The 27,564-nt window shown below is 39.6% G+C and overlaps 1 protein-coding gene across 7 annotated transcripts in view; it reads right to left on the reverse strand.

Moving 5' to 3' along the window:
• LOC5566116 overlaps window positions 1-27,340 on the reverse strand; it is a 212,565-nt gene extending 185,225 nt beyond the window's left edge. For 2 of the 7 annotated variants that reach the window (XM_021839715.1, XM_021839714.1), the window contains exons 1-2: window positions 27,025-27,337; window positions 23,935-24,249 (exon numbers count right to left, since the gene is read on the reverse strand). In XM_021839715.1, coding sequence (XP_021695407.1) covers window positions 23,935-24,044 — 110 coding nt within the window. In that variant the 5' untranslated portion in view covers window positions 24,045-24,249; window positions 27,025-27,337. Of the gene's footprint in view, window positions 1-23,934; window positions 24,250-27,024 lie in introns of all 7 variants that reach the window. The other 5 variants (XM_021839722.1, XM_021839721.1, XM_021839730.1 and 2 more) reach the window with 4 other exon arrangements.
• Between the last annotated feature and the right edge of the window lie 224 nt (window positions 27,341-27,564).

The following is a 27,564-nucleotide window of genomic DNA, read 5'->3' on the forward strand; positions in this document are numbered from 1 at the left end:
AGCTCATTACACTACTTACTTACTTATTTGGCTTTACATCAATTATCTTGATAAAGCCTCGCCAACAATATTTCGCCAATTCCCTCGGTTCATGGCCGCTTCTCTCCATCCTCGACTGTGACCCACGCTCTCCAGGTCCTGGTGTACCTGATCAATCCACCTAGCTCGCTGCGCCCCACGCCTTCTTGTTCCGACCGGATTCGTGGCGAACACCATCTTTACAGGGTTGTTGTCCGGCATTCTTGCAACATGCCCTGCCCAGCGTATCCTTCCAGCTTTAGCTACCTTCACGATACTGGGTTCGCCGTAGAGTTGAGCGAGCTCGTGGTTCATCCTTCGCCGCCACACGCCGTTCTCCTGCACGCCGCCGAAGATCGTCCTTAGCACTCGGCGTTCGAAAACCCCAAGAGCTTGCAAGTCCTCCTCGAGCATAGTCCACGCCTCATGCCCATAGAGGACTACCGGTCTTATGAGCGTTTTGTACATCGTGCATTTGGTGCGGGGGTGAATCTTTCTTGACCGCAGTTTCTTCTGGAGCCCATAGTAGGCACGACTTCCGCTGATGATGCGCCTTCGTATTTCCCGACTAACATTGTTGTCAGCCGTCAACAAGGATCCGAGGTAGACGAACTCGTCCACCACCTCGAAGGTATCCCCGTCTATCGTAACACTGCTTCCTAGGCGGACCCTGTCGCGCTCAGTTCCGCCAACCAGCATGTACTTTGTTTTCGACGCATTCACCATTAGCCCGACTCTTGTTGCTTCGCGTTTCAGGCGGGTGAACAAATCTGCCACCGTTTCAAATTTTCTCCCAATAATATCCATGTCGTCCGCGAAGCAAACAAATTGTCCGGATCTCGTGAAAATCGTGCCTCGACTGTTAAGTCCGGCTCTCCGCATGACACCTTCAAGCGCAATATTGAACAACAGGCACGAAAGTCCGTCGCCCTGTCGTAGTCCCCGCCGAGACTCGAACGAACTGGAGTGTTCGCCCGAGATCTTCACGCAGTTTTGCACACCGTCCATCGTTGCTCTGATCAATCTTGTGAGCTTCCCGGGAAAGCTGTTCTCGTCCATGATTTTCCATAGCTTTATGCGGTCGATACTATCGTATGCCGCCTTGAAATCGATGAACAAATGGTGCGTAGGGACCTGGTACTCACGGCATTTCTGGAGGATTTGCCGCACGGAAAAGATCTGGTCCGTTGTCGAGCGGCCGTCGATGAAACCTGCTTGATAACTTCCCACGAACTCGTTTGCTATAGGTGATAGACGACGGAAGAGAATCTGGGATAGCACTTTATAGGCGGCGTTTAGGATGGTGATTGCACGATAATTTTCACACTGCAGTTTGTCGCCCTTTTTGTAGATAGGGCATATAACGCCTTGCTTCCACTCCTCCGGTAGCTGTTCCGTTTCCCAGATTCTGACTATCAGCCGATGCAGACAAGCGGCCAACCTGTCCGGGCCCATCTTGATGAGTTCGGCTCCGATACCATCCTTGCCAGCGGCTTTGTTGTTCTTGAGCTGTTGAATGTCATCCTTAACTTCCCCCATCGTGGGAGCTGGTTGATTTCCGCTATCCGCTGTGCTGACGTAGCCATCGCCTTCGCTGTCCTGACCTTCTGTGCCTGTGTTCTCTGCGCCATTCAGGTGTTCATCGTAGTGCTGCTTCCACCTTTCGATCACCTCGCGTCCGTCCGTCAAGATGCTCCCATCCTTATCCCGGCACATCTCAGCTCGCGGCACGAAGCCTTTGCGGGATGTGTTGAGCTTCTGATAGAACTTCCGCGTTTCTTGAGAACGGTACAGCAACTCCATCTCTTGGCATTCCACCTCGTCCAGGCGGCGCTTTTTGTCCCGGAATAGGCGGGTTTGCTGTTTCCGCTTCAGTCTGTATCGTTCCACGTTTTGCCGCGTACCATGCTGCAGCATTGCAGCCCGCGCTGCATTCTTCTCCTCTAAAACCTCTTGGCACTCCTCGTCGAACCAATCGTTTCTTGAGCTCCGTTCCACATATCCGACAACGCTTTCGGCAGCGTCGTTAATGGCTGCTTTGACTGACCTCCAGCAGTCCTCAAGAGGGGCCCTATCGAGCTCGCCCTCATCCGGCAACGCTGCCTCAAGATGCTGCGCGTACGCATTGGCGACATCCGGTTGTTTCAGCCGCTCGAGATTGTACCGGGGCGGGCGTCGGTACCGTACATTGTTGATGACGGATAGTTTTGGGCGCAGTTTCACCATCACCAGGTAGTGGTCGGAGTCAATGTTGGCGCCACGATAGGTTCTGACGTCGGTTATGTCGGAGAAGTGCCGTCCATCGATCAAAACGTGGTCGATTTGCGATTCTGTCTGCTGAGGTGATCTCCAGGTGTACCGATACGGGAGGCTGTGCTGGAAATAGGTGCTACGAATGGCCATATTCTTGGAGGCGGCAAAATCTATCAGTCGTAGGCCGTTCTCGTTCGTCAGCCGGTGGGCGCTGAACTTTCCAATCGTCGGTCTGAATTCCTCCTCCTGGCCAACCTGAGCGTTCAAATCTCCTATGATGATCTTGACGTCGTGGCTTGGGCAGCGGTCGTACTCGCGTTCGAGCTGCGCGTAAAATGCGTCCTTGTCATCATCAGTGCTTCCGGAGTGTGGGCTATGCACGTTGATTATGCTGAAGTTAAAGAATCGGCCTTTGATTCTTAACTTGCACATTCGTTCATTGATCGGCCACCACCCGATCACGCGCCTTTGCATATCACCCATCACTATAAAAGCTGTTCCCAGCTCGCGTGTGTTGCCGCAGCTCTGGTAGATGGTATGATTACCTCTAAACGTTCGCACCAATGCTCCTGTCCAGCACACCTCCTGCAGCGCTACGATGTCGAAACCGCGGGTCTTCAGTACATCGGAGAGTATGCGAGTACTTCCAATGAAGTTGAGAGATTTGCAGTTCCACGTACCGAGTTTCCAATCGCTAGTCCATTTTCGTCGCTGTGGTCTTTGCCGATTGTTCCGGTCCGTATTCTCTCGTTGACGTTCCTGTGCTGATGTGTTTTTACGGCTGGCTCGCAGGGCCTGACACCAACCCCCTAGATTTCCGGAGGACCATTCCCCCTAAATGTTCGGAGGGCCATAGTGCGCAGTTTAGCTTAGAGTCCTTCTCTGGCACTCGGACGATGATCAGCCGCCCCTGACATGGGGAACAGACGCAGTTGTGAGCCGCTCCTAACGTGGAGTACAGACGCTCCAGGTTTGCAAAAGCAAACCCCCCCTTCCCTGTCAGCATACGACCAAAGTTCCCACCGGGGGTTGGTTACCCGATCTTCCCCAAGGTTACTCGTACCCCGACCAGTACCACGAGGAGGTAGGGATAGGAGTTGCTGGGCAAGAGGCTAAGGTCCGCACAAAGGGGTCTATTTTATTCCTGCAGGTACGCGAGGTACCAATGGTACGCCATGCCCAGCCATTTACCGCGCCAGCTCATTACACACGAGAATCAATTATTCTGCACAGTTGTTCTATTTTTTTTTCTTTTGTGTTGCTCAATGTTTCTGCAGTGTAAGCTTGAAATGAAAACTAGGATCATTTTTAAAGGTATCCACAGCAAATTTTCGAAATATTTGCTGCCTAACCCTTGTCAGTTTTAGTTGCTCCAGTTGGACGAGAACAGCTTTCCCGGGAAGCTCACGAGACTGATAAGAGCAACGATGGAAGGTGTGCAAAATTGTGCAAAATTGGGCTCAACACCCGGGGTACGATTTTTACCAGATCCAGTCAATTTGTCTGCCTCGCGGGTGATATGGACATCGTCGGCCGAACATTTGAAAAGGTGGCAGACCTGTACACCCGCCTGAAACGCGAGGCAGCAAAAGTTGGAATGCGTCCAAGACAAAGTACATGCTAGCTGGTGGGGCCGAGCGCGACAGGGCTCGCCTAGGTAGCAGTGTTACGATAGACGGGGATAAGTTCGAGGTGGTTGACGAGTTCGTCTACCTTGGATTCTTTTAGACGGCTGACAATAACGTTAGCCGTGAAATACGGGGGCGCATCATTAGTGGAAGCCGGGCCTACTTTGTCTCCACAAGAAGCTGCGGTCAAAAAAGGACTGATTGCAGTAGGCAGCGCGCGCGAACGGATGTGGTGAAAATTGTGCTGTCACATTTTTTTTTCGTCTCCGTAAAATATAAGATTCGGCTGGTGAAACGGCTGGTATAGTTTTTGAAGAAAAAGCGTCTCGAAAAAGTGTAGTGGAAATGAAACGGTTTATTCTGCACGCGTTATGCTAGGCAATGCCCAAGCAGAAGGTATTTTGTGTTTACGACACTTTACACCAAAAGGATGTATTCGTGTCGGCAAAGGTGGACATGCATCGAGGACGGATCTTGAATTTTCAGGAGGACAAGTCTGGGGAGCCGTACAGTACACAGTGGTTCGTTCTAGAACAAATGTCGGCCAAAACCTCAAACTCTCTTTAAAATAGCTGATATTATATATTTGACGTATTCTATGCCATATTTAAATAGTATGGACTTTTATTTACAAATATTTCTTGTTTTGGACTGATAATTAGAATATACAGGTTTGGACAATACATTAGCATTTTTTTAAATCTTCCATTTTTCTTGAAAAATCATGACCACGGTCCACTCAAAGAGGTGTAAAATTCAAAATTCATTGAATTTGCCTAAAACTTTGGATTCTAACCACAAATATGATAAGGAAGCCTGGAAAAATATTACCGTTCCGAGAAAACAACTTTGATTTTTGAGGTTTTGGCCGCCTTCGATCCATAGTGCAGTAGATAGGACTGAGGGCTTGATCGAATGGTACTCGCTGATGATAACAATCGATCATGTTTTCAGCTTGAGCCGCTGTCTGATTCTCTAGATTTGTGCTCTTGAGGGTTTGAGTTTTGGCTTCGTTCCATCTTTACCAGAAAAATCGTTTTTTTTTTGTTTGCGTCGTCTCGCCGCCGGACTTTTTTTTTCTCGTCGCACGAGTGCAATCGAGCTCAAATTTTCGCGTCGCCGAAGTGATATTTTGCTATTGTGATATAAACTTGCTTATTAAAGTATCTACAGCAGCTCAATCAAGGATGGATGATAATTTTGGTGAGCTCGTTTCATGCTTTTATCTTAAATTTACAATATATTTTGAAACGTATTTTTATCATGACAACGGTGGGAATGTTGCTTAAATGAATTGATTTAAAAAATATTAACAGTTCGTCACTGTAAGTGTCGACATAGACACTTGTACATTAACATTAAAACCCCATACCTTTCCTTTTACCTGTTTTTTTTTCATCACAAAAATAAGCTTTGAATGGTTCGAAGCTAAAAGTGTCGACTTAGCGTATGTTCACGTTGTCTTCAATGTACTTATAGGTGATTTTTTGTACTGAGGTGCATGAATCGCATCACTTACCAAGGTGAATCCTGATCATGCAGCTATAATCCTTCCCACTAACAAAACTCCTTCCCGTGACAGCCATGGAGATGCAGAGGTGATCTCGGTCTCTAGTAACAATGGATGTCACACTAATATTCCTTCCCTTACCCAATGACCGTAAGGACGTGGCCGACACCGTTATTGACTTTTTAATGTTTGGAGTTCTCGAAGATGTACATTGAACATGGAAAGCTACTCCCAAGCCTCATCTCTTGGTTGTTTGTGCAACTTCGATGATTCTGGTCAATCACGGAGTAGCAACTACGAATTGTATGATCATCAATGCTTATGCTTATTCTTACAAGAAGCTGCGGTCAAAAAAGATTCACACCCGCACCAAGTGTACCATGTACAAAACGCTCATAAGGCCGGTAGTCCTCTACGGGCATGAAACGTGAACGATGCTTGAGGAGGACTTGCAAGCACTTGGAGTCTTCGAACGTCGGGTGCGTAGGACGATCTTTGGCAGTGTGCAGGAAAACGGTGTGTGGCGGCGAAGGATGACCCACGAGCTCGCCCAACTCTACGGCGAACCCAGTATCCAGAAGGTGACCAAATCTGGAAGGATACATGTTGCAAGAATGCCGGACAGCAACCTTGCAAAGATGGTGTTCGCTTCGGATCCGGTTGGTACAAGAAGACGTGGAGCGCAGCGAGCTTGGTGGGCGGATCAAGTGCGTATCGATTTGGCGAGCGTGGGGCAGAACCGAGGATGGAGAGATGCGGCCACGAACCGAGTATTGTGGCGTGAAATTGTTGATTCAGTGTTATCTGTTTAGATGTTAACCAAATAAATGAATGAAGTTGCTCCTATGAACCAATCCAAATCAAGCCCCTTAAAACTTCAAAAGATACCATTTTTTTGCTAGATCTTTTTGATTTTCTGATGAAGTTGTTAAGTAAATTTTGTGAAGCTTTTAAGACAACCTTGTGAAACTCGAGACAACAATTGATGAGCACCTCTGAATATCTTATTACTTGTTCCCTGTACTGCTGATTTATCTTTGCAAAAGATTTTTGGAGATTTCTTGAAAGCTACAGGGTTCATATTTTGCAACAGTATGTACCGTTTATAAATAAATCATATTACTAAGTTTTAAATTATTTTACCGGGCAAGCCCCCAATTCACATTGGACCGAATCGCCAATTTAGCCGGAAAAAGTGTTATCTCTGTTCTCGTCGATTTTAGCGTTCGATGTCTTCAGAGAAGTTATTTGTAATTGAGTTTTGCATCTTTTAAAGAAAAAGTTAAATAGGGTGGCCCATATTTAAGCTAAAATTTTGACTCAAACTTTTTTGTTCGATTAAATTTGTGGCTGCGCTCTTCTGCAAAATTTTAGAAAATTATATTTTGAACAACTTTGTCGAAGACACTTTTGATCTAACTCTTCATTTGGGCTAAGTAAATTGATTTTGAAAGTATTAACTTAGGGTGGACCCAAAAAATCAGTTATTTTGATCTAACTTTTTTGTTTTCAGTTTTACGTGAATGTGGTCTGTAGAAGAGTTGTAGACGAAGTAAAGATACACATTTTTGCTGAACATCGCAACTTTGTAATTCTTGTGATTTTGAAGTTATATGCAAATTTAAGTGACAAACTATCAAATCTTTAGATGCCCATAACTCATGGAGTTGGTTCGATAAAATTTTTCTTTAAATGGCATTAGAAAGGCCATACAATAGGCAACTTTTGCTGCAAAAACTGTGAGAACGTTTTTTTTTCTAAATTGAGAAAATTCACTTCAAAAATATAATTAAAAAACTCGAAATTCGCTTGTAACTCACAAGATTTTAAAGTTAACGGTGTGCTGTCTTCAGCAAAGTTGTAGAATTTAACTCACAAGATTTTAAAGTTAACGGTGTGCTGTCTTCAGCAAAGTTGTAGAATTTAACTAGATCTATAACTTTTCCATACACCAATTTTAAGAGAAATGTGAAACAAAATATGAAGAAATGATGATACGAACAACTTTGATCGACAGTGTTTTTTAAGTATATTTTTGAAGTGAATTTTCTCAATTTACAAAAAATACGTTCTCACAGTTTTTGCAGCAAAAGTTGCCTATTGTATGGCCTTTCTAATGCCACTTAAAGAAAAATTTTATCGAACCAACTCCATGAGTTATGGGCATCTAAAGATTTGATAGTTTGTCACTTAAATTTGCTTATAACTTCAAAATCACAAGAATTACAAAGTTGCGATGTTCAGCAAAAATGTGTTATCTTTAGCTTAAATATGGGCCACCCTATTTAACTTTTTCTTTAAGAGATGCAAAACTCAATTACGAATAACTTCTCTGAAGACATCGAACGTCTAACATCGACGAGAACAGAGATAACACTTTTTTCCGGCTAAATTGGCGATTCGGTCCAATGTGCAGTGTCAAACTGAGTTATGGAGGTGCTAAATACTTTCTAATGGCTATCGATACGTAGAAAAATTTCTGATCGATTGCTATTAAAATCGTTACTTTTGTTTCATAAAAAACTAAGTTATTTACGTTCAAAATCTTCCCCAATTAAATTATGCGTGCCGAACTCTGTATTCGCAAAGTTCACCTCAATATAGTAAATAAAGACGTCAAAATATGTTTGGTAGACTAAAATACTACTTGACCTTTGAAATTCAAACGTGAATTTTGGTATGCCTGGCAAGTGACAAGTACTTATCTCTGGCAAATCATTCTGAGATCTTTGGGAGGTTGGCCTGAACATTGATTTCAAAAGCATTCATTTAGGTTGTTTCAAAGAATTCAAAAGGGCCACAGCTTCAAAAAGGTTGAGAACCACTGGAATAAGCCACAATCATCGATGACGTTCACATTTCAATTACGGCCAACTTCATTGTAATCGTGAAATTTTGCATGACACATTTCAATCATGAACAAAATCGAACTTGCCAAGAGCGAAAAGCAATTCAAATCAAATTATGTAATCATAATTAAAGCATGAAAAAATTTACAAAGAGACCACTGCAATGAATAATAAGCAACTTATTGTATAGGTATCATCTAACTAAAGGATATCACCAGAAGCACGTTCTCCGCCATGTATCATGACCATACTCAATTAGCCATTACTCGATATTGAACAAACCATCGAGTACAGGATATTTCGACTTATCTATATAAATAAAAATGGAATGGTATTTGTATGTCACAAAATGGCTTGAGATCAGAACAACCGATTTGCACTTTTTTTTCTAACTTGCCTTTGGTTTCGACGTGTTCATGTGAAGGAACAGTTTAAAAAAGTTTTCGGAAAGTTCAGTAAAACGGGAGAAAACCAAAATGTCATTTTTCATGGATGGGAGGTTTTATGGCCATCTTTTAAAGCCTACTTGAGGGCAAGACGAAGATGCCGGGACCACTAGTGCATCATTAATTCAGTGCAATTTCGGTTCAATAGACCATCGAGGTAGCCATGAATACCATCTTGTACTTTACTTCTATAAGGCTGATACTAATATTAATTTTCTTTTATGTCACCCCCCCCCCTCCTTCGAAAAAACGAAAATTTTGAAGGGGAGAAAAAAAAAGATTCACCATTTTTGACAGCAGTTAGGTTTTTCCAATTTTTAAAGTAAAAAACCAAGTAAAATAATGATCCAGACGACGATTAAAAAAAGTTTAACAACTATCATTAAAAATAAAAATCCCAAAATAAATATTTTTTTTTTTCATTTTTGTTTTTTTTTTCCTTATTTATTTTTATCCCCCCCCCCCAAGTGGCCTTAGACATAAAAGAAATTTAATATTTGTATCAGCCTAACTAGATCGAGAGTTGAGCGTAGAACCTATATCATCATTTTACTTGATGGGATAGGAACGAGAAAAAAAAAAGATGGGAGGAAATAGAATGGGAAGTGGAGAGAGAAAATAGTATAAGCGGAATGCTTGGAATCGCAGTTTGGTAAAAAATAGCATTTGCAAATCAAATGGTTTTAAGTTCTATACAACATTTGACCATCATTGGAAATCATAAATATTTTTCGAATAAATTTCAGAGAAAATGTCCGGAGATGTATCTGCGAGGAAATACACGGAGAAATTGTTTAGAGAAAGCCATGCTAACATCCTTGAATGATATATGAAATTGTTTTTGGATAAATCATTGATGAAATTCTTATGGGCATTTCAGGATTAAAGAAAGAGACCATCAAACATTTTTAAAGTAATGCCTATTGGAGATATTGAAGATTTTCCTTCCACATGAAATCTTTGAAAAAAATAAGGTTTATCTTAGGAAAAATTAACAGATAAATCCGTAAAAATCCAGATATATTTTTTCAGTGTGAATCCCTGGTGGAATTCCTGAAGTAATTCTTTGACGAATATTTAAACAATGTAATGGAAAATGTCTGAAATGTCGTAATTAGATGGGGGACTTCCTGTAACTTGACTTATTTATTGTAACATAAGAGCGATCAAAAAATTTGATTCTGGACGTTACGTTATTTATTTACCATGCCTTATTATAGAGATTGCCGTAGACATAATTAGTGGAGTATGCGGTTAATGTACCATAAAGGCAAGTACTTAGGCCAACTTTAACTCCGCTTAATCATATAACCATCTAATTCACAGTTCCCTACGTTAGGAAAATCCTGCTAGGTGAATTAACGAATAGGAGCAGTTGGCGCGCATCGAGTAGAATCACGCCATGCGGCACGCCAATCAGGTGTTAGGGCGCTAAGAATGCGCTAGGTAAGCATAATTAGCAAATAAAAGTAAACCAGCAGCCTTTTCTCACTCTCTTTCTTGGTCAAACAGTAATAGTAGATAGTTCCATAAGTAACCTGTGTGTGAATAAATTGTGACCAGTCGCTTTGCGATGTCCACTTTTTCCTTCGACTTTCAGTCATACTTGGGGATTTAAATTAATTCAAGAGGAAAACCAATGATTAAAACTTAACTAGTTAGTAGGGATGTTAAAATTATTAAAATAAAATTATATAAGAATACAACTAAATAATTAAACCTATAAGAAAACATGCAATTGATAAAAGAACCCATGCAAGTCTTATTTAGCTAGATAGGAGGACGGCACAACGGTCGAATTAAAAGAACACAAAACACAGAACACAATTTGTTAAAACAGACATACAACACAAGACACCCACAAACCACCCCACGGCGACTAAGTTTGGTAGCCAATGCAGTTTGGCAATACCAATCGAAAAAAAAGGCTATTCGCTGGTTCCGAGTGAGCCTGGTGGACGATATTCGTCCACTTGCTGGAGGACCCTGAACGAAGGAACAGCTAATTTTCCAAGTGTCCAAGTGTAAAGACCAGTGGTGTTAAACCATCCGAAAATCTGAAGCAAAGGTGGATCGATTGTGCAAAGCAGTAATCGCGTAAGACGGAGGAACGGTTTATCCGCAATTTAAGGAAGCAGTCCATCCGTAGAAAGTGACGGTGGTCAATATTCAACCCTATTGTAACCACGTGGATAGTGAACGTCGTAACGCACTCCGGTCAACCCGATCCATCAACCTTCCGAGTATTTGGCGGTGCACTGTGACCCCGAAGGCCTAGGATTCGGACGGTATCTACAGGCAGGCTAGCAGCGACCTGGAGGCTACGATAATCACGGCTGTCATCCAGGTGACGGTGAGGAAGCGGATGCGCTGGTACCATTGAGCTCCAACGACGGGCCCCGACACTTACACCATACACTAACCGTAAGTAATTTGTGAGCGGTAGGAAGTAGTTAAGGCCATAGGGACGATAGGGATCTTTTCGAATAAAAGCCGTCATTCATCCAAACACGTCATTGGTTTTCCTCTTCTTGTGCGACCTCGGCGGAAAGAGCCGACCCTGAGTGGGCTGGGAGTCCTTGTGACTGAGCGGGCGTAACAAAGGTTAGTTACAAAATCTTGTGTAGTTTAGTTTTTAAAAACTTATTCGTTACGTGAAAATCCCTAACTCTAATTCGATTCCATTTTCCCAGGCTAGTTTACCTCTATAGCTCAATATTTTCATAAAAAGTTTCAAATATGTCTAGCGCTAATAGCTGCCAGCAGAAGTTTTCGCTTTGCGTTTGTAGTCAACTTTTGACAGTAACTAAAACGGTCTACGACTCGTTCATCCTTCTGCGGGATCAGTTTGCTTCGATTCCTCGAATTGTACTGAGTAAATTATTTCGTAGTTCTAGCAGCCATAAGTTTTGACTTCTTCTTTTCTCTTGGAAGAACAGCCTATGATCAAAAAAATTTAAGCAAGTGTAATGAAAATTAGCAGATAATCAGTATAACACTAAAGAACTGCCGATGATTCAAAGAAGGTAAAATTTCCAATTAAAATATAAGCAAAATTCTTGCCAATAGTGATGAAAATATTATAACTCTAAAGAATAGCTTATGTTTAAAAGAAGGATAAATTTCTGAAATTATTAAAAACACTTGAAACCCTAACACAACGGCTGGTAAGCCAGAGACGAATCAATCCTCAGCTTAGACTCTTGAGGTGATATAAGGAGTTCAACACTTCGTCCTGATTTAACGGGTTGATTTTATCATTCTCTTGGAATACGTGACAAACATGACGTCTTAAAAATCAACAAATTAATGGCTAATCAGTTATTAGACCACACTTATGAATCCTACACATTAGCGATGCAGCAATTCGACTTTTTTTGTTCGTAATTCAGCCAAACGGCATTCGGCCAAATGACCGGACACCTTTTGAATCATATTTAAGAAGCTCAAAAACAAAACTAACTTTTATTTTTAACCTTTACAATACAGGGTGCCGACATCAAAATTTTTAAATTCAGTAACTTCACAATCATTTGATCGATTTTGATGATATTTTCAGAAAAAAAAAATCATAAATGTATTATATTTTCGATACCCTAGGTACCCCAAGAAATTTGGATCTTAGTCCTAAACCATCGTCGAATTCGGAATGTTCAATGCATGAATCAAAAATTTATCTCGTTTGTGAGTATGTCTGACAATTTAATCAAATTCGATCGAACGATTGCGAAGCTACAGAATTTTGAAATTTTGTTGTTGGCACCAGTACTGTAAAGGTCAATGACACATCTATATAAATAAAAATGGAATGTTTTTTGTATGTCACGAAATGGCTTACGAACGGGTCAACGGATTTGAATGATTCTTCCTCAATTTTGTTCGTCAAGGGTTCCGACGTGTTTGTGCGTATAATAATCCCAGGATATTCTCCGGGAAAGTTGAAAAAACGAGCGTGAACGAAACTGTCATTTTGTATGGGACGATCAATAGCGTTTTCAACAGCCTACTTGATGGCAAGACGAAGTTTGCCATCACCACTAGTTGCTAATAAACATATGACAAACTAACTCCATTATACTAAATTGATGGGTTGGATCAACTTTGGACAAAGTTGGAGAACAAGTTGCTGAAGGTGGCACGTGTCCAGAATTCCGCTCCCTATCTACGTACAAAAACAGCTCATATTTATCAAAATTATCCTGAAGGCCGACAAAACAGAAAAAGGATGACGAATGGAGCAGCGCACATCAACAACAAATAAATCTGTCTCAGTTGTCTTTCTTTTTTTCTAACGAAAATCAGCTACTCGATAAAAGTCGACGAAGGTGGCGTTTATTGTGCCATTTTCGGATTATTCAAGATTAGGTTTCCCATCTCTACATCGGAATCAGCTTCGACACACTGTTTCAAACATAAAGCAACTGGTCGATGAAAACGCGCGCGCTTATTGTGGATCGATTTCCGACTGTTCCTTGTGTTTCGGCTTTGCCACGTTCCACGTTCGGCTTTGCCTACAGGTAGGCGTTTGTAATTTATCGCATCTTTAGTGAAAATGAATTGGATGGAGTGGGTGAGTTGTTTGCGCGAGACATGGGATGACGGTGGGTTATATGCTTAAATTCTTGATATATCATCGTTGGTACGTAAATATTTGTATAAGATGGTAATCAATTTGACATAGATTTTTGTACGATTACCTATTAGAGTGGTTCAAAAAATCGTTTTTGCTCCACACCGCTTATTCGATTTTAGACCAAATTCTGAGTGTCCTCCCAAAATTTGAGCTCATTTGGATGAAAACTGAGACTGCACAAGCCTTTTGAAGTTTGTATGGGAATTACTATGGGAAAAGCAAGCAATTCAATCAATCAGCATTGGCGTAGGAACAGGGGGGGCCAGGGGGGCCTGGCCCCCTCCAGGATCATCCAGGCCCCCCCAGAATTTTTGACAATAATAAAAATTGAAATTAAAAAAATAACAACATAAGACGAACCAAAAACTTTTGAATCAATGTACATGGCTCTTGTTATTGACAAAAATCTCTTCTGTAAGTAGTTACGTTATTTTAGAGAAAACCTCGCTTGTCTTACACAACATCAGTGTGGTGGTTCTGACTTCGGTGAATCGCGCGACAACCGAAAGCTTAATCGTCCGGCTGTCGATCGATTAGTTACTGTTGGAAGTAGCTTCTTATTGTATGCGATTAGCGCATTTTTTTTCGACATCTCCGTTGCTAAAATACCGTGGTACAAAAAAGCGTCAATATCCTGGAAATTTGATTTCTAAAATTATTTTTTTCTGAATAATCCAAATAATGCTGTTTGAGCATTAAGCAGCATATTCGACATGGCCAAGTTTTCTTCAGATAAATGGCAGTAATTTAACCTGGTGCGAAAAAAATGTAGCAAAATCGACCATAGTGTTTTATTCCAACGATAAATTCTTTTCAATTCAATGTTTGAAGTATTTTCGCAAGAAAAAAATTATTGCTCATCTCAATTAAAAAAAACTTATTATTTCATAGATTATTTGAATGATTTTCAGCAGATTTGTAGCAAAATTTTGTCATAAAACTTTTCGATGTTCTCAATAGAATTTAAGTGTAATCAAAATCCTCAAGGAATATTGAAAGGTGGCTTCAGAAGTTTTGCAATTCTCTTGGAACTTAGTCAAATAATATTGTGGGACATGTTCATACTTTAAGAGCTTCAATTCCTCCTGGTGGACATCCATTCCAACTATGTCTACTTTTTTTGTTTTTTTCAGGTTTATTCAAAAATTTGAAAGAATTTTTTTTAAATGTCTCTTGCCTTCGAATCTTCAGGGAAAATTTGTTGAAAACCCCCAGGAAAACTTTTGTTTCCGAAATTAGCATAGCGGTAAAGGAATTTGTAGAGAAACGTGTACCGAAATAAATGGGAAGAGGGAAACGATTTATTAACTTATTCATAAAGAAATTTGTATTGATCTTCCTTAAAACACTTCTCTAGAAATAATGTTACCAATTATTGTTAGAATCCATATTCTTGGTTTGAATTTTTGTGCGGTACGAGGGCAGAATTTCTAGAGGCTTTCTGGCAGGATTCTAAAAACCAGCGGTCAAGGAAGGATCGATTTCAAGGATAAATTCTCAAAAAGATTCTGATAGAACTTCTTGAGGAAATTGTTTTATTTGTAAATTCATTACAGAGGTTTAACAGTCATGTAATTTACCTCTAGAGAAAAGATTATAAATTATTTTTCATTGTTACCTTTTGTTCTCCTAGCTTCAACATTTCGTTGCTTCTCCTTCCTTCGCATGACGCTTTGAGGAACCTTGTACAAAAAGCTTTCCATACTTCAAAAAGCATCATTTTAAAGAATTAAAAATAAGCTAAATTATAGCAGTTTTGAAAAATTACCGAACTCTAATAGTATGGTTCCTGTTTTTTTTTAAAGTTCATCAGGAATTCCTCAACAATTTTGCAAAGTAATGCAAAAGTTTCTCCTAAGATTTAAATTCATTAACATCTTACACTACAAATATAATCTCAATACATCTTTGGTAATGTTCTTAAAAAAACGGCAATAATTTCGCGTTGAACTTCTACAGTACTACAAAATGATCGGTAATAAACACTTTGAAAAAGTTTGTTTGAAATTTCTAAAGGTATGGTTCTTTCTACATCAATATGTTCATGAAACTTCAACAAATTTACCAACAAAATTCTTTTAATTTTTTTTACATGTGTTTCCCTGGAAATCTGGTATGGAGTGATTCGTAGAGGAATTTGTAAAGCAATCCCTAAAAATATTGATAATTTCCTGGAGTAGTTTTTGAACCAATAAATAAAGAGTGTATACATTTTTAAATAATACATGTATTTATGGAAGAATCCTGAGATTACCATTGGGCTTATTTATTGAACCTGATAGAATTCTCGACGAAAGTTCTGGAGATTTTTTTTAAGAAGTTCAAGAATGAATTGCGAAATCTTAGTGAATTTGATGGAAAATTTCTTCAAAAATTCCCAAAAGAATCGTTAGTGTGATTTGAAATTTACTGGAAAATACTTAGATAAATCTCTGGTAAATTTTTCGGGAGAATCTTAGGAAACAATAGTGTAGTTTTCTAAGAAATCCCTGAACAAATTACTCCAGAAATCTTTGAGTATTTTCACAGAAGAGTTTTCGAAAGAACTGTTTAGGCTAGAAATTTTAAAGAAGAAATAACGTTTTAAGCTAGAAATTTTATAGGAGAATTAGAATTCTATAAATATTTCTTAGTCAGGGTTTTCGAGAGGGTTTTGAAGGAATGCAGGATGTTATTCATTGATGTTAGAGAAATCTAAAAAAATAATTATCTGTGAAAAAACGCTGATAGATCTGCGGACAACTTCTTTGAGAAACATGTTCCCAATCGAATTCCTTTTAATTACTCATGAAATATTTGTGGATTTTACAACGAATCCTTGGATTAATACCTGGAAGAATCTTTTTTTTTTGCAGGAAGTCTGGATAATTTTTTCTACGATTTTTTCACAGGAATGCTAACGAAGTTCAAAACCAAAGTTGGAAAAACTTTTGGCAAACTCTTTGAAGAATTCGTGGAATGAATCCTTGCTTGGTGATATGACATTTTGGGTGAGACTTCTAGAATTTAATATACTATTTTGTTTGGAGAAATCCTCAGTAATTCCTGAAAATCATTAACAAATTAATAATGAACAACTGGAGGATACTTTAAAATAACAATTGATTAAAAGTAAATTGTAACAAGTACGTAGAGGACCTTTCAGTCTAAAATATTAAAATAATTTCTAACGAATTTCTGGTGGAATTTTTCAACAGATTTTTAAGCAATTCGATAGAGAATCTCCGGGCCCATTTTAATAAGTTCCGCTCCAATACCATCCTTTCCAGCTGCTTTGTTGTTCTTGAGCTGTTTGATAGCATCCTTAACTTCACCTATTGTGGGAGTTGGCACGTCTCCCTCATCCGCCGTACTGATGAAGCCATTCCTCCTGCTGTCTTGATCTTCCTCCTCTGCGCCGTTTAGGTGTTCATCGTAGTGCTGCTTCCACCTTTCAATCACCTCACGTTCGTCCGTCAAGATACCTCCATCCTTATCCCGGCACATTTCGGCTCGCGGCACAAAGCCTTTGCGGGATGCATTTAGTTTCTTGTAGAACTTACGTGTTTCATGAGAACGATATAACTGCTCCATCTCTTCGCACTCCAACTCTTCCAGGCGGCGCTTTTTATCCCGGAATAGATGGGTTTGCTGTCTTCGCTTCTGTTTGTATCGTTCCACGTTTTGACGGGTGCCTTGCTGCAGCATCATCGCCCGCGCTGCATTCTTCTCGTCCAAAACCGTCTGACACTCCTCGTCGAACCAACCGTTCCGTCGATTTGCTTCCACGAACCCAATGGCACCTTCCGCTGCGTTGTTTATGGCTGCTTTGAGACTACTCCAGCAGTCCTCAAGAGGGGTTTCGGTGAGCTCTCCCTATTCCGGCAACGCTGCCTCAAGGATTTGCGCGTATTCAGTTGCGACTTCGGGTTGCTTGAGTCGCTCCAGATTGTACTGGGGCGGGCGTCGGTACCGAATGTTGTTCACAACGGAGAGTCGTTGGCGCACTTTAACCGTCACAAGGTAGTGACGTCGATAGTGTCTGAGAAGTGCCTTCCATCAATCAAAACGTGGTCGATTTGTGATTCAGTCTGTTGGGGTGATCTCCAGGTGTACCGATACGGGAGGCTGTGCTGGAAGTAGCTACTACGTATGGCCATGTTTTTGGAGGCGGCGAAATCAATCAGTCTAAGGCCGTTTTCGTTCGTAAGCTGGTGAGCGCTGAACTTCCCTATAATCGGTCTAAATTCCTCCTCCTGGCCAACCTGAGCGTTGAGATCTCCGATAACGATTTTGACATCATGGCTTGGGCAGCCGTCGTATTCACGTTCCAGCTGCGCGTAGAAAGCGTCCTTATCGTCATCGTCACTTGCTAGGTGAGGGCTGTGCACGTTGATTATGCTGATATTGAAGAAACGGCCTTTGATCCTCAACTTGCACATTCTGTTGTCGATTGGCCACCACCCAATCACGCGCCTCTGCATTTCGCCCATCACGATAAAAGCTGTGCCCAGCTCATGTCTATTGCCGCAGCTCTGGTAGATGGTATAACCATCCCTATACGTATGTACCGTCGACCCTTTCCAGCAAACCTCCTGCAGCGCTACGATGTCGAACTTGCGGACCCTCAATAATTCGGAAAGAATACGGGTACTTCCCAAGAAATTGAGAGACTTACAGTTCCATGATCCGAGTTTCCAATCGTTAGTCCGTTTTCGATGCCTGGGTCTATGCCGATTGTTCAGGTCCGAATTTACATTGTATGCTTCCTGTACTGATGATTTTTACGGCTGGCTTGTAAGGCCTGCACCAACCCCCTGTCTCGCCGGAGGATCATCGTGCACAGCACTGTTTAGAGTCCCACGCTGGCACTAGGACGATGATCAGCCGCTCCTAACATGGAGAACAGACGCTCTGATAAGCTACACCCTCAGAAGAGAGGAGCCCCCCTTCCCTGTCAGCATACGACCAAGGTTCCACCAGGTTTGGTTACCCGATCTTCCCTATGGTTACTCGTATTCCAGGCGGCACCACGGGGAGGTAGGAATAGGAGTTACTGGACAAGAGGCTAAGGACCACAAATGGGGTCTATTTTATACCTGCAGGTACGCGAAGTACCAATGGTACGCATTGTCCAGTCATTTACCACCCATTTACCATATCTCATCTTGCTTGTCTTATAAAGACATACACAGCATAAAATTCTTAAATTAACGTGACGCGTAAACTTTTATGATAATCATGTAAAACGAGTTATAACTGAATATTCAACGATAAATAATGTAAACTGTCTGATTGCATTCGAAAATGCTTGCAATCTTGAATGAAACTGAAACATTTCCTGATCTTCTATCCAACATTCGCCAGTATTGTGCATGCTTTCTTACATCTAGAAAGGGAAATTGCAAACAAGAATGCTCGGTTGACATGATTCTACGCTGAATATTCTGTCATATATAATGCACATGGATGAATCGACGGCTTGACATTTGATGTGCATTGTTTATGATTGAATTTTCAGCGTTAAAATCATGTAAACCGAGCCGTTTCGCATGCAACATTCTTTAAGAGAAGACGTGTCGTGTTCAATTTTAAGGATTTTGCTAGCAATGTTGGATATAATAGATGTGTTTGTAGGTTTTATCATTGAATGATACATGAGAAATGGCTTTGCATGTTTAAGGTTGAGTATTTTTTAGTTGTTATCCTCTTTATATCCATTTTTTTTATCAGCAGCTTAATTATCGTTACGCGTAACGACTTACTACTCATCGCACATCTTCAGACGTATCGAGCTGGCTCTAACTGTATCCTTCCGTCAGCCTTACAAAAGGATAAAGTCAAGGTCAAAATTTTACCCTATTCACTCACAGTTCTGAACAATTTTAGGATTTTCTCTTTTGGATTGATAATCTTTTTTTAAGTCATAAGCTTTCACCAACAAATCAAGAATAATTTTTCTTTATCGCACTTCCGATTCCACAATAATTTTGCTAGAAGTCATCAACATAATGATTCAGAAAGTATTCGTAATGTTCTTTCCGGAAGTCCCAGGAAGTATTTCAGGACCAATTCGAGAAATCCTCGGAAAAATCTCCGATGTTAATCTATTAATTGAAGGAAGGACATAATAATGCTCCCATGTCCATAAAAAAATCTTATTTTCTTACATTTTTGGAAGAATCCAATAGTTCAATCTAGTTGGTAGGCGAAACCTGATACATTCACGGAGAAAAATGAGCATAGTTTGAAACAACCAAAATTTTGGTTGATTTTCAAACTTGTATTTTAGTTGTTTCTAACTATTGTTTTGTTGTTTCAAAACTATGCCATTAGTTTGAAACAAACTAAATGTCTAGGTGATTTTTACTCAAAATATTTGTCATGCCAACAAAAAAATAAGCTTGCTTCAAAGTAACTATTTAGTTGTTTCAATCTAATATCCAGTTTGTTTTTACCATATCTCAATTTGTTCAGAGCTGTGAGATTCAAACTACAATTCTAGTTTATCTCAATCAAAAAACTGGGTTACTGTAAATCAATAATTTGTTTGAAGGAAATACAAACCAGAACAAAGATTAAATCAACCCTAATTTGTAGTTTGTAGAGAGCACGCTTTCATTTCCATTGTGTCATCATGGTTTATTCGACTTGTTATGTCTAATTCGTGTTTAAGAATAACGTATTCTGCTCCAAAATTAGAGAAATAATTGAAGTTTGAGGAAAAACCAAAAACAAATTACTTTTATGTAAATAGTTTTTAGCTCGCTAACCAAAATTTAATTTGGTAATAATAAATTTAAATGGTTTATCGTAGGTTACAATTCTGGAACCGGAATGAAGATGCAGCAGGCTTGTGACAACAATTCGAGGTAAAACATGTAAAAATGCCGACCAATTAATTTTACTCTGTGATTTTACCCTGAAACATGAGCAAGGTTGGTTGCATATTTTCATATGGAATTGTATTTACTGTTTTTCGTTTGCTTTTCAGATGAGAACATCATTTCCCATAAAGGCCGCCGGGGCATCGAATTTCGGAGGGGGGCGAGGGGGTCAAAAATTTCCAATTTTAGCGTTACGTAATAAATGGACGCTGCCTTAGCAAAACAACATTAAAATCGTGAGAGCTCCGTCATTGCGACGTGACGAAATGAGCGCATGAAATACAGCTTCGTCTAGTGACAGTGAGAAGACTCGTTTCGTCAGTGTTGCAAGTCTGTCATGAAATTAAGGCCCAAGTAAAAATGGTACAAAAGTCAAAACTGAAAAAGCAGTTTTCTCTGTTTAAATAGACAAATCGAAGAAAATAAAAACACACAGCTGTTTTATTTTCCAAATAAAAAGGCTGTGTGTTTTTATTTTTATCAATTTGTTGTTTTAAACAGAGAAAACTGCTTTTTCAGTTCTGACTTTTGTGCCATTTCCTCTTGCGCCTTAAACAGACCTGCTGCTCATATCTCACGCTTGAGATTGTCACGTTTGAGTTGTAGCTCACGCAACTCAATTGCCAAAACATCATGCATGAGTTGGCTCACCCGTTTAGCTCATTGATGTTTGGAGTATATTTTATTGTGTTCCTGTAGATTGTATTTAGAGTGCATGGCACACGTGTTACGGATGACAGATAACACTAGCATCCTCGTAACGTAAACTGTCAATCACCACATGGCAGGCCATGACTTTTCCTATTTCTTCGGTTAGCCATTTGACGCATCTCAATGTTCGGAGCAGTCATCATCCGAGAGCAGCAATCACGTTTCCCACAATTGGCTTGTATTTTCACAAATTTTTCACGCAAAAAAAAAATCCTTTCTTAAACAATAAAATTGGGTTCTTACAGATTTCCTATGGGTTTGATACTTGAATCATATTTGAAGGCATGACCGAGAACAGTGAGTTTTGCGAAGCAGATCTCTAATGAGTTCGCCCTCGCGGGAGAACTCAATGATTGAGATTTGTGTGTGAGTGCACCAACACTGAATAAAAGGAATTGTTTATTAATATAGCTGAAATCATTACACGGAATCGAACAGTGTACTGTATGGAAAAAAAATCAATTCGTACCTTAAGTTACAGAGCTTTGGTATTCTGACGCAGAAATTGATTACAAATTTCTGACACAGCAATTTTTTGACAGCTTACAATTATTTCTTCATTGAATTCAGTCAGTTGGGTTTCCGTTCATGAAGGCAAATGTTCTGTAACAGTGGTGATGAGATACTTTGTGTAATACACAATATCACTGCTCAATAATTTATTTTAAAAAAAATATCAATACATTTTCGCAATAAAGATATTAACATTTATTAGGATATTTAATATGGAATGCATTAGTGTATAATTCATATTAATTTATGTTATATATTTAATAAGGCTGATACAAACATTAATTTTCTTTTATGTTACCCCTTCCTTCGAAAATCCGAAAATTTTGAACGGGAGAAAAATTTGTATGTGTTTTGACATCAGTTAGGTTTTTTTTACAATTTTTAAAGTAAAAAAGAAGTATAATATAATGATCCAGAGGACGATTAACAAAAGTTTAACAACTATAATTAAAAAAAAAAAAATCGAAAAAATACCTTATTTTTCGTTTTTATTTTTTTGTTCCTTATTTATTTTTAACCCCCCCTCGTACCTTCCAAGTGGTCTCGGACATAAAAGAAATTTAATATATGTATCAGCTTAATGACGCCTAAAAAAAATTAGGCTGTTGAAGGCGGTAAACTTGAGATTATTAATGAATTTCTATGGAAAATCGAAAATTGATTCTAATCTGCCATGGTTTAATATTTTGTTGTATTACACAGTTAACTCTCCCTTACTCGATACTACGTATCTCGATATAAAGTTAGAGAACCATAGTAAAAGTGGATTTTTATGATCATGGCTAACTCGATATTTACTTGGATAGCAATTACGTTGATTTTGTGTCTTGTAACTAACCTCCCTCTCTAACTTGATTACTGAAATTCAACTGTCGCAAAACTATATCAGGCGGAAGTTTGAACAAAGAAGTTAAAGTCTTTGATATTTACAGGGTGATTACTATTTCCTGTCAGTGAAAAAAATGATCATAGAAAAATAGTGGTGGTATGAATTTTAATTTCTAGTGTATATCCAGTTTTGTACATCTATAATAGAATTTCTAATTCTGGGAACATTTTCCAGGAAATAAGATTTCCCGGGATTTCCATTTCCCAGGGAATGATTTTCTGTTTCACAGGATTCCCCTATTTCCCGGGATTTCTGTAGTTCCCGGGAAGCTCTATTTTAATACAGAATTGACTATCTATATTCAAATTAAATCCATCGCACAATCTACTTTTCATATAATACCAAACAATGTCCTCACTACAAGCGATGCGACGTGTTTGTGAGTTAAAATCTTTGTGAAAATCAGCCGATAAAAAGGAACAAATCGGGATGCATTACACTAACATTTTGTAGGTTATTTTTGAATGGCTTACTTCACAGCCTACGTCTTGGCAATACAACGTTTGCCGGGACAACTAGTTTGCAATACAATATAAAGAAATTTTCGAGGAATCTTATTTGAACTGCATAAAGCCTAGCAAAAAATGAAACCAACATTTCTTTTTGGACGAACATAAACAAACTACTCATGAAAAACGACTCAATAGTACAAATGCAATAGGCTAAAATATAATATACATAAAATATGAATAACTTAAAAAAACTACGTCAAATTAGCATAATTTTTACGTGCTAAGAATTTCCTAGGATCCCGGGAATTCCCGGGAAATGACAATTTTATTTTCCGTTTCCCGGGAAGTCAATTCCCGGGAAAATTGGAAACTCTAGTCTATAACATTCGTCTTCACTGTGTATGCATACATATTTCTAGCATTAATTGTAATTAAAATAGGTATGTTAGATTCATTAAATTTTTCTATAATTAATCTCTTGCTATTCCCTAGATAGCCTGAAAGATTGTGGTAACATTCCATTTCAATCGGGCTAAATTTTCAGTTTTTGTTTGGTTGAAAATACATACATATTTGTTGGAAACGTGTGTGCCAGCTGTAACACCTTTGGAACAACGCATGTGACTAGAAATAATAGTAGGTAAATGAAGAGAGATTTCATCTATACTTAGTCAAGACAAATGTTGTATACAACAGAATGTACGCTGGACATTAAAATTCAAACATGCATCTTCTCTCTGTGATCATTTACTTTACTGACAAAAAATAGAAATCACCCTGTTTATGTCAATATCATTAATTAATAGTCAAATGGTTAGATCAATAATTGTCCACTTTTCTCCCACCACCAGAAACTCCATGAGTCAATATTTTAAATTCAAATTTGCATGCTTACTTTGATGCTCCCTCTAAACTATATTGCTGTTCCTTGGCTCAATGTTTCCCTTCAATATCGACAACTAGACGGCTCTTGCTATAATCCTCCCATAAAATGTATCAAATATTCCACAAAATCTTTAAATGGAACAATAAATTTGGAAATCACGCACCAAAACAATTTACCAACTGAAGTGCACAGTAAGAGGGCAGACTGCGGCAGTAATTTAATGGCCAAACTTCATTACACGGGAAACTGCTGAATGACGAAGAAGGTTGGTAACACTCACCTCAGACGCTCCCTCCGCTGTTGGTACGATTGCTGCTCGCTTTGCAACCGCTCCAAGATTGTCCGGTACTCCCGGAGCTTCTGACTAAACTCAGCCAACTCGATTAACATGCTGTTTTGGTTTTACTCTCTGCACTTCAACTGTTGATAACTTCTGCTGCCGTTGTTGGTGATGGGCGGAATGCGCCTGCTGCGCTTTAAGAATGCAGCACGTGGTCTTCGGTAACTTTGATTCACTGAACACTGACCGGGTTGGGATGTTTTCTGTCAATTATCGGCGCGTGCATAACTTCGGAAACTTCCTGGCACATCTACACTGCATTTGATCGAAAGGAAAAGGCATTTGGAGTGCAAGTGGAATCGGGGAAATGGACAACAATAAATTCGGCCAAACAAAATCTGGCCACCGTTCGACAATTTGTATTGGTATGTTCGAACATTTCCTCACGTCCAGCACACATGAATTGAATCGCTACTATCGGCAGCAGTGATTAAAGCACCATTGAGGAACCGCGCGATGAGCTAAGCGCCTAGTCACAGTTGATTTGTTCAGCAATTATGACATTGTCTCACACCGCCGCTGCACAGTGTACTATTTGAAGAGAAAAAAGCGGACGCAACTTAGCGGTCAATGAAAAATATGCTACCTTAAGCATAAAATTACGATGAATGAAGTGGTGTCAATATCTTTGGTGAAAGTTACATATATTTTAAATGATATTATTCGAAATAAAAAAATATAAAAACGACATTGCTGGCTTTTGATTATTTGATACTTACAGTTATTGAGGTAGAGCTCCAGTAGTGTCTAATTTCGTCCAATATTCCCTGAACATAAAAAAAATACCTAAATATAGCTGACTACATCTGTCAAACGTTGTTAGACATTGAATATGTGAGATCATGTGAAGAGTAGTCATGTATTGATAATAGAGCACTGTCAAAATAAAACATTTCTAAATCTAAGCTTTTTGTAAGATGCATGCCAGAAAAACAATGTTTTTTTTCACAACTTTTTGACGGTTTAGTCTGCTATATTCAAGTATTTTATGTTTTGGGATAGAGGGCAAATTAAGATACTGTTTATGCTTTATTTTAATCACTGAAAGCACAACATTATTAGGTTGGTGCCTTCTGCACACCCAGTAAGATATTTTTAAACATTTTTTGTTTTGTTTTTTTTTTCTCAATGATATTGTCTAATATTTATGATTTTTTACTCGTCGAAAAGGGAACATCGGGCAAAATGGGACACTTTTCAATTTTGCAGGAAAGATGTGGCTACCACTCGATTTCTCATATATTTTTGCTTAGCATTACATATTTTTCATACACTGATTGATCGGCCGTGGAATTGCGTCCGTTTTTCTTCCAAAATAGTACACTGAGCGCGGTCAGTTCGTGTCTGGCAGCATGGTTTGGAAAAGCAATGTCGCGCGGCGGCATTCACTTCTAAACGGACAAAATGCGCGAAACACGAAATCACATCAACCGAACGAATACAAACTATAAAACAAAAACAGACGAAACGAAACATCGAGGTTAATTGTAGCAATTTCACTTTATAATGGTTTCTAAAGCTGTCGCTTTTGGACACTATGCTTCTTCAGGTGCACTACCGTTGACGGTTGCCACATCTGAGCCGGTGGAGGAGGCATTCCGTTCCGGATAGCCAGCAGAACAACCATGAATTCTCCAGTTCTTTTTCTGCCAACTGATCTGCTGTGCCATCGTAGAAGAAATATGCAACATCACTCGTGTCTGATTGCTCTTTTTTCCTTCAATTTGACACCCATCTTGATTGGACGATTGGTCTTATGACTCGATCGCAGTAAGCCTTGGCACACTCTTAGGAGAGATTGGTTTTATGAAGGATTTTGAAAGAAACTGCAGTTAATGAGCATTATGAAACGATTTCTTCGGGAAGCACAACAAACACTATGCACGCTAGGGTGGTTCAAAATATTGTTTTTGCTCCACATCGCTCATTCGATTCAATGTCGAATATAATTTGCCTTCCCAAAGTTCGAACCCTTTTGGACAAAAACTGCGACTGCACAAGTTCTTCAATGTTTGTATTGCAATTACTATGGCATAGAGCAAGTAAATTAGAAAATCGGGTTCTTATGTGCCCTTGAAAGTTAGTACTATGTTGATACTGTTGGATACAATTATCAGCCATACCTTTGTCGAAGACCGTTTTCAAATCGGACGCCTCAGTGATTGATTACTTAATTTTATATAAATTGATAATCTTTAGTTAGAATAACTTAACTGTTCTGCGGGCATCACTGGACATATACAGTGAAACATAGTAGCCATAAGTTGTGTGAGTTATTTTTCGCATCAGATGCAGCACAGTTTAAAAAATCGTTCAGGAAGAAATCAATAACTAATTACTGAAATTCCGATTTGAAAATGGTCTTCGACAAAGTTGTAGCTTATATATGTATCTAACAATAGCAACATAGTACTAACCTTCAGGACACATGAGAAAACACTGTGATCAATAAAAAATAACATGACTTTGCTATAATAACTCCTATACATACTTTAAAGGGCTTATGTGGTCTAAGTTTTCATCCAAATGAGTTCTTATTTTGGAAGGGCACTCATAATTTGACCTACAATCGAATGAGTGATGTAGGACAAAAATGATATTTGGAACCACCCTAACGCACACACTTCTAAATCTGCAACACTTGTGCAATTTCCGTAGCATTAACACAGTAAACTCTTCTCGTTTGACTAATGAGAAACACGAATCACTAATTCCATATCTGGAATCTGCTTACATTCACACAAACCGCACAAACTTGACATAAAACTAAAACTTTTCCTGACACATGAATCTTCGTTATCTTTCCCAGCGGACGCGTTGATGACATGCGATAGATCTTTGCTTCGCAGCCTACTGCTACCTACGATTCGTTCAGCGTGTTTTTCACAGCCTACTGTCACTATCTTCACTGCGCGGTCATAACCGTTTGGATATCAGAACAGCAACTAAAAGCGCCGTCTGTAGTCCATGTAGCAAATATGCCATCAACAAAAGTACACACACAAAACCTGGTGAAACGAAAATACCTACAAGATAAATAAAAATTGTGCCTCCCTCTTCAGCATTTGACTGCCCCGAGCCTGCTTCGATCGCCCGAAGTCTTCACCGCCGTCCAAAATTGCGATGCGTGTTGTTACTAAAGCGACACTCGGCACTTATTGTCACCGCGAACAATTTTGGTCAATTAGCACTGAGCTGTGCGAATTCCGGGGACCCAGTCACGACTTTTGGTGAATAAGTGATTTACAGCACTGCAGCACTGTTGATGGGATCCCACGCGACAACGTCTTACCCCCGTTACTTGCAAGTCGGAAAAGCCGAAAAACTTCGCCACTTCAGGCGACGGAACGATCTGGCGATCGAATGAAGGCACGTTCCCTCGCCTGCATACCGTGTGCAGCTCTATTCCGATAGGCAGGCACAGGTGACGTCGAGAGAATAAGATGTAAAGAACATACTGTGCGCGGGGGTGACTTTGAATAGGGAGATATTATATGAGCATTACCTAGGCCTTCTTTGTCGTTGATCCAAAGACGAAACATAAACATAGTAGTCGAGCTCAACATGGGT

Source organism: Aedes aegypti, chromosome 2 (genome assembly GCF_002204515.2).
Source record: "Aedes aegypti strain LVP_AGWG chromosome 2, AaegL5.0 Primary Assembly, whole genome shotgun sequence".
Taxonomy (NCBI): Eukaryota; Metazoa; Arthropoda; class Insecta; order Diptera; family Culicidae; genus Aedes; species Aedes aegypti.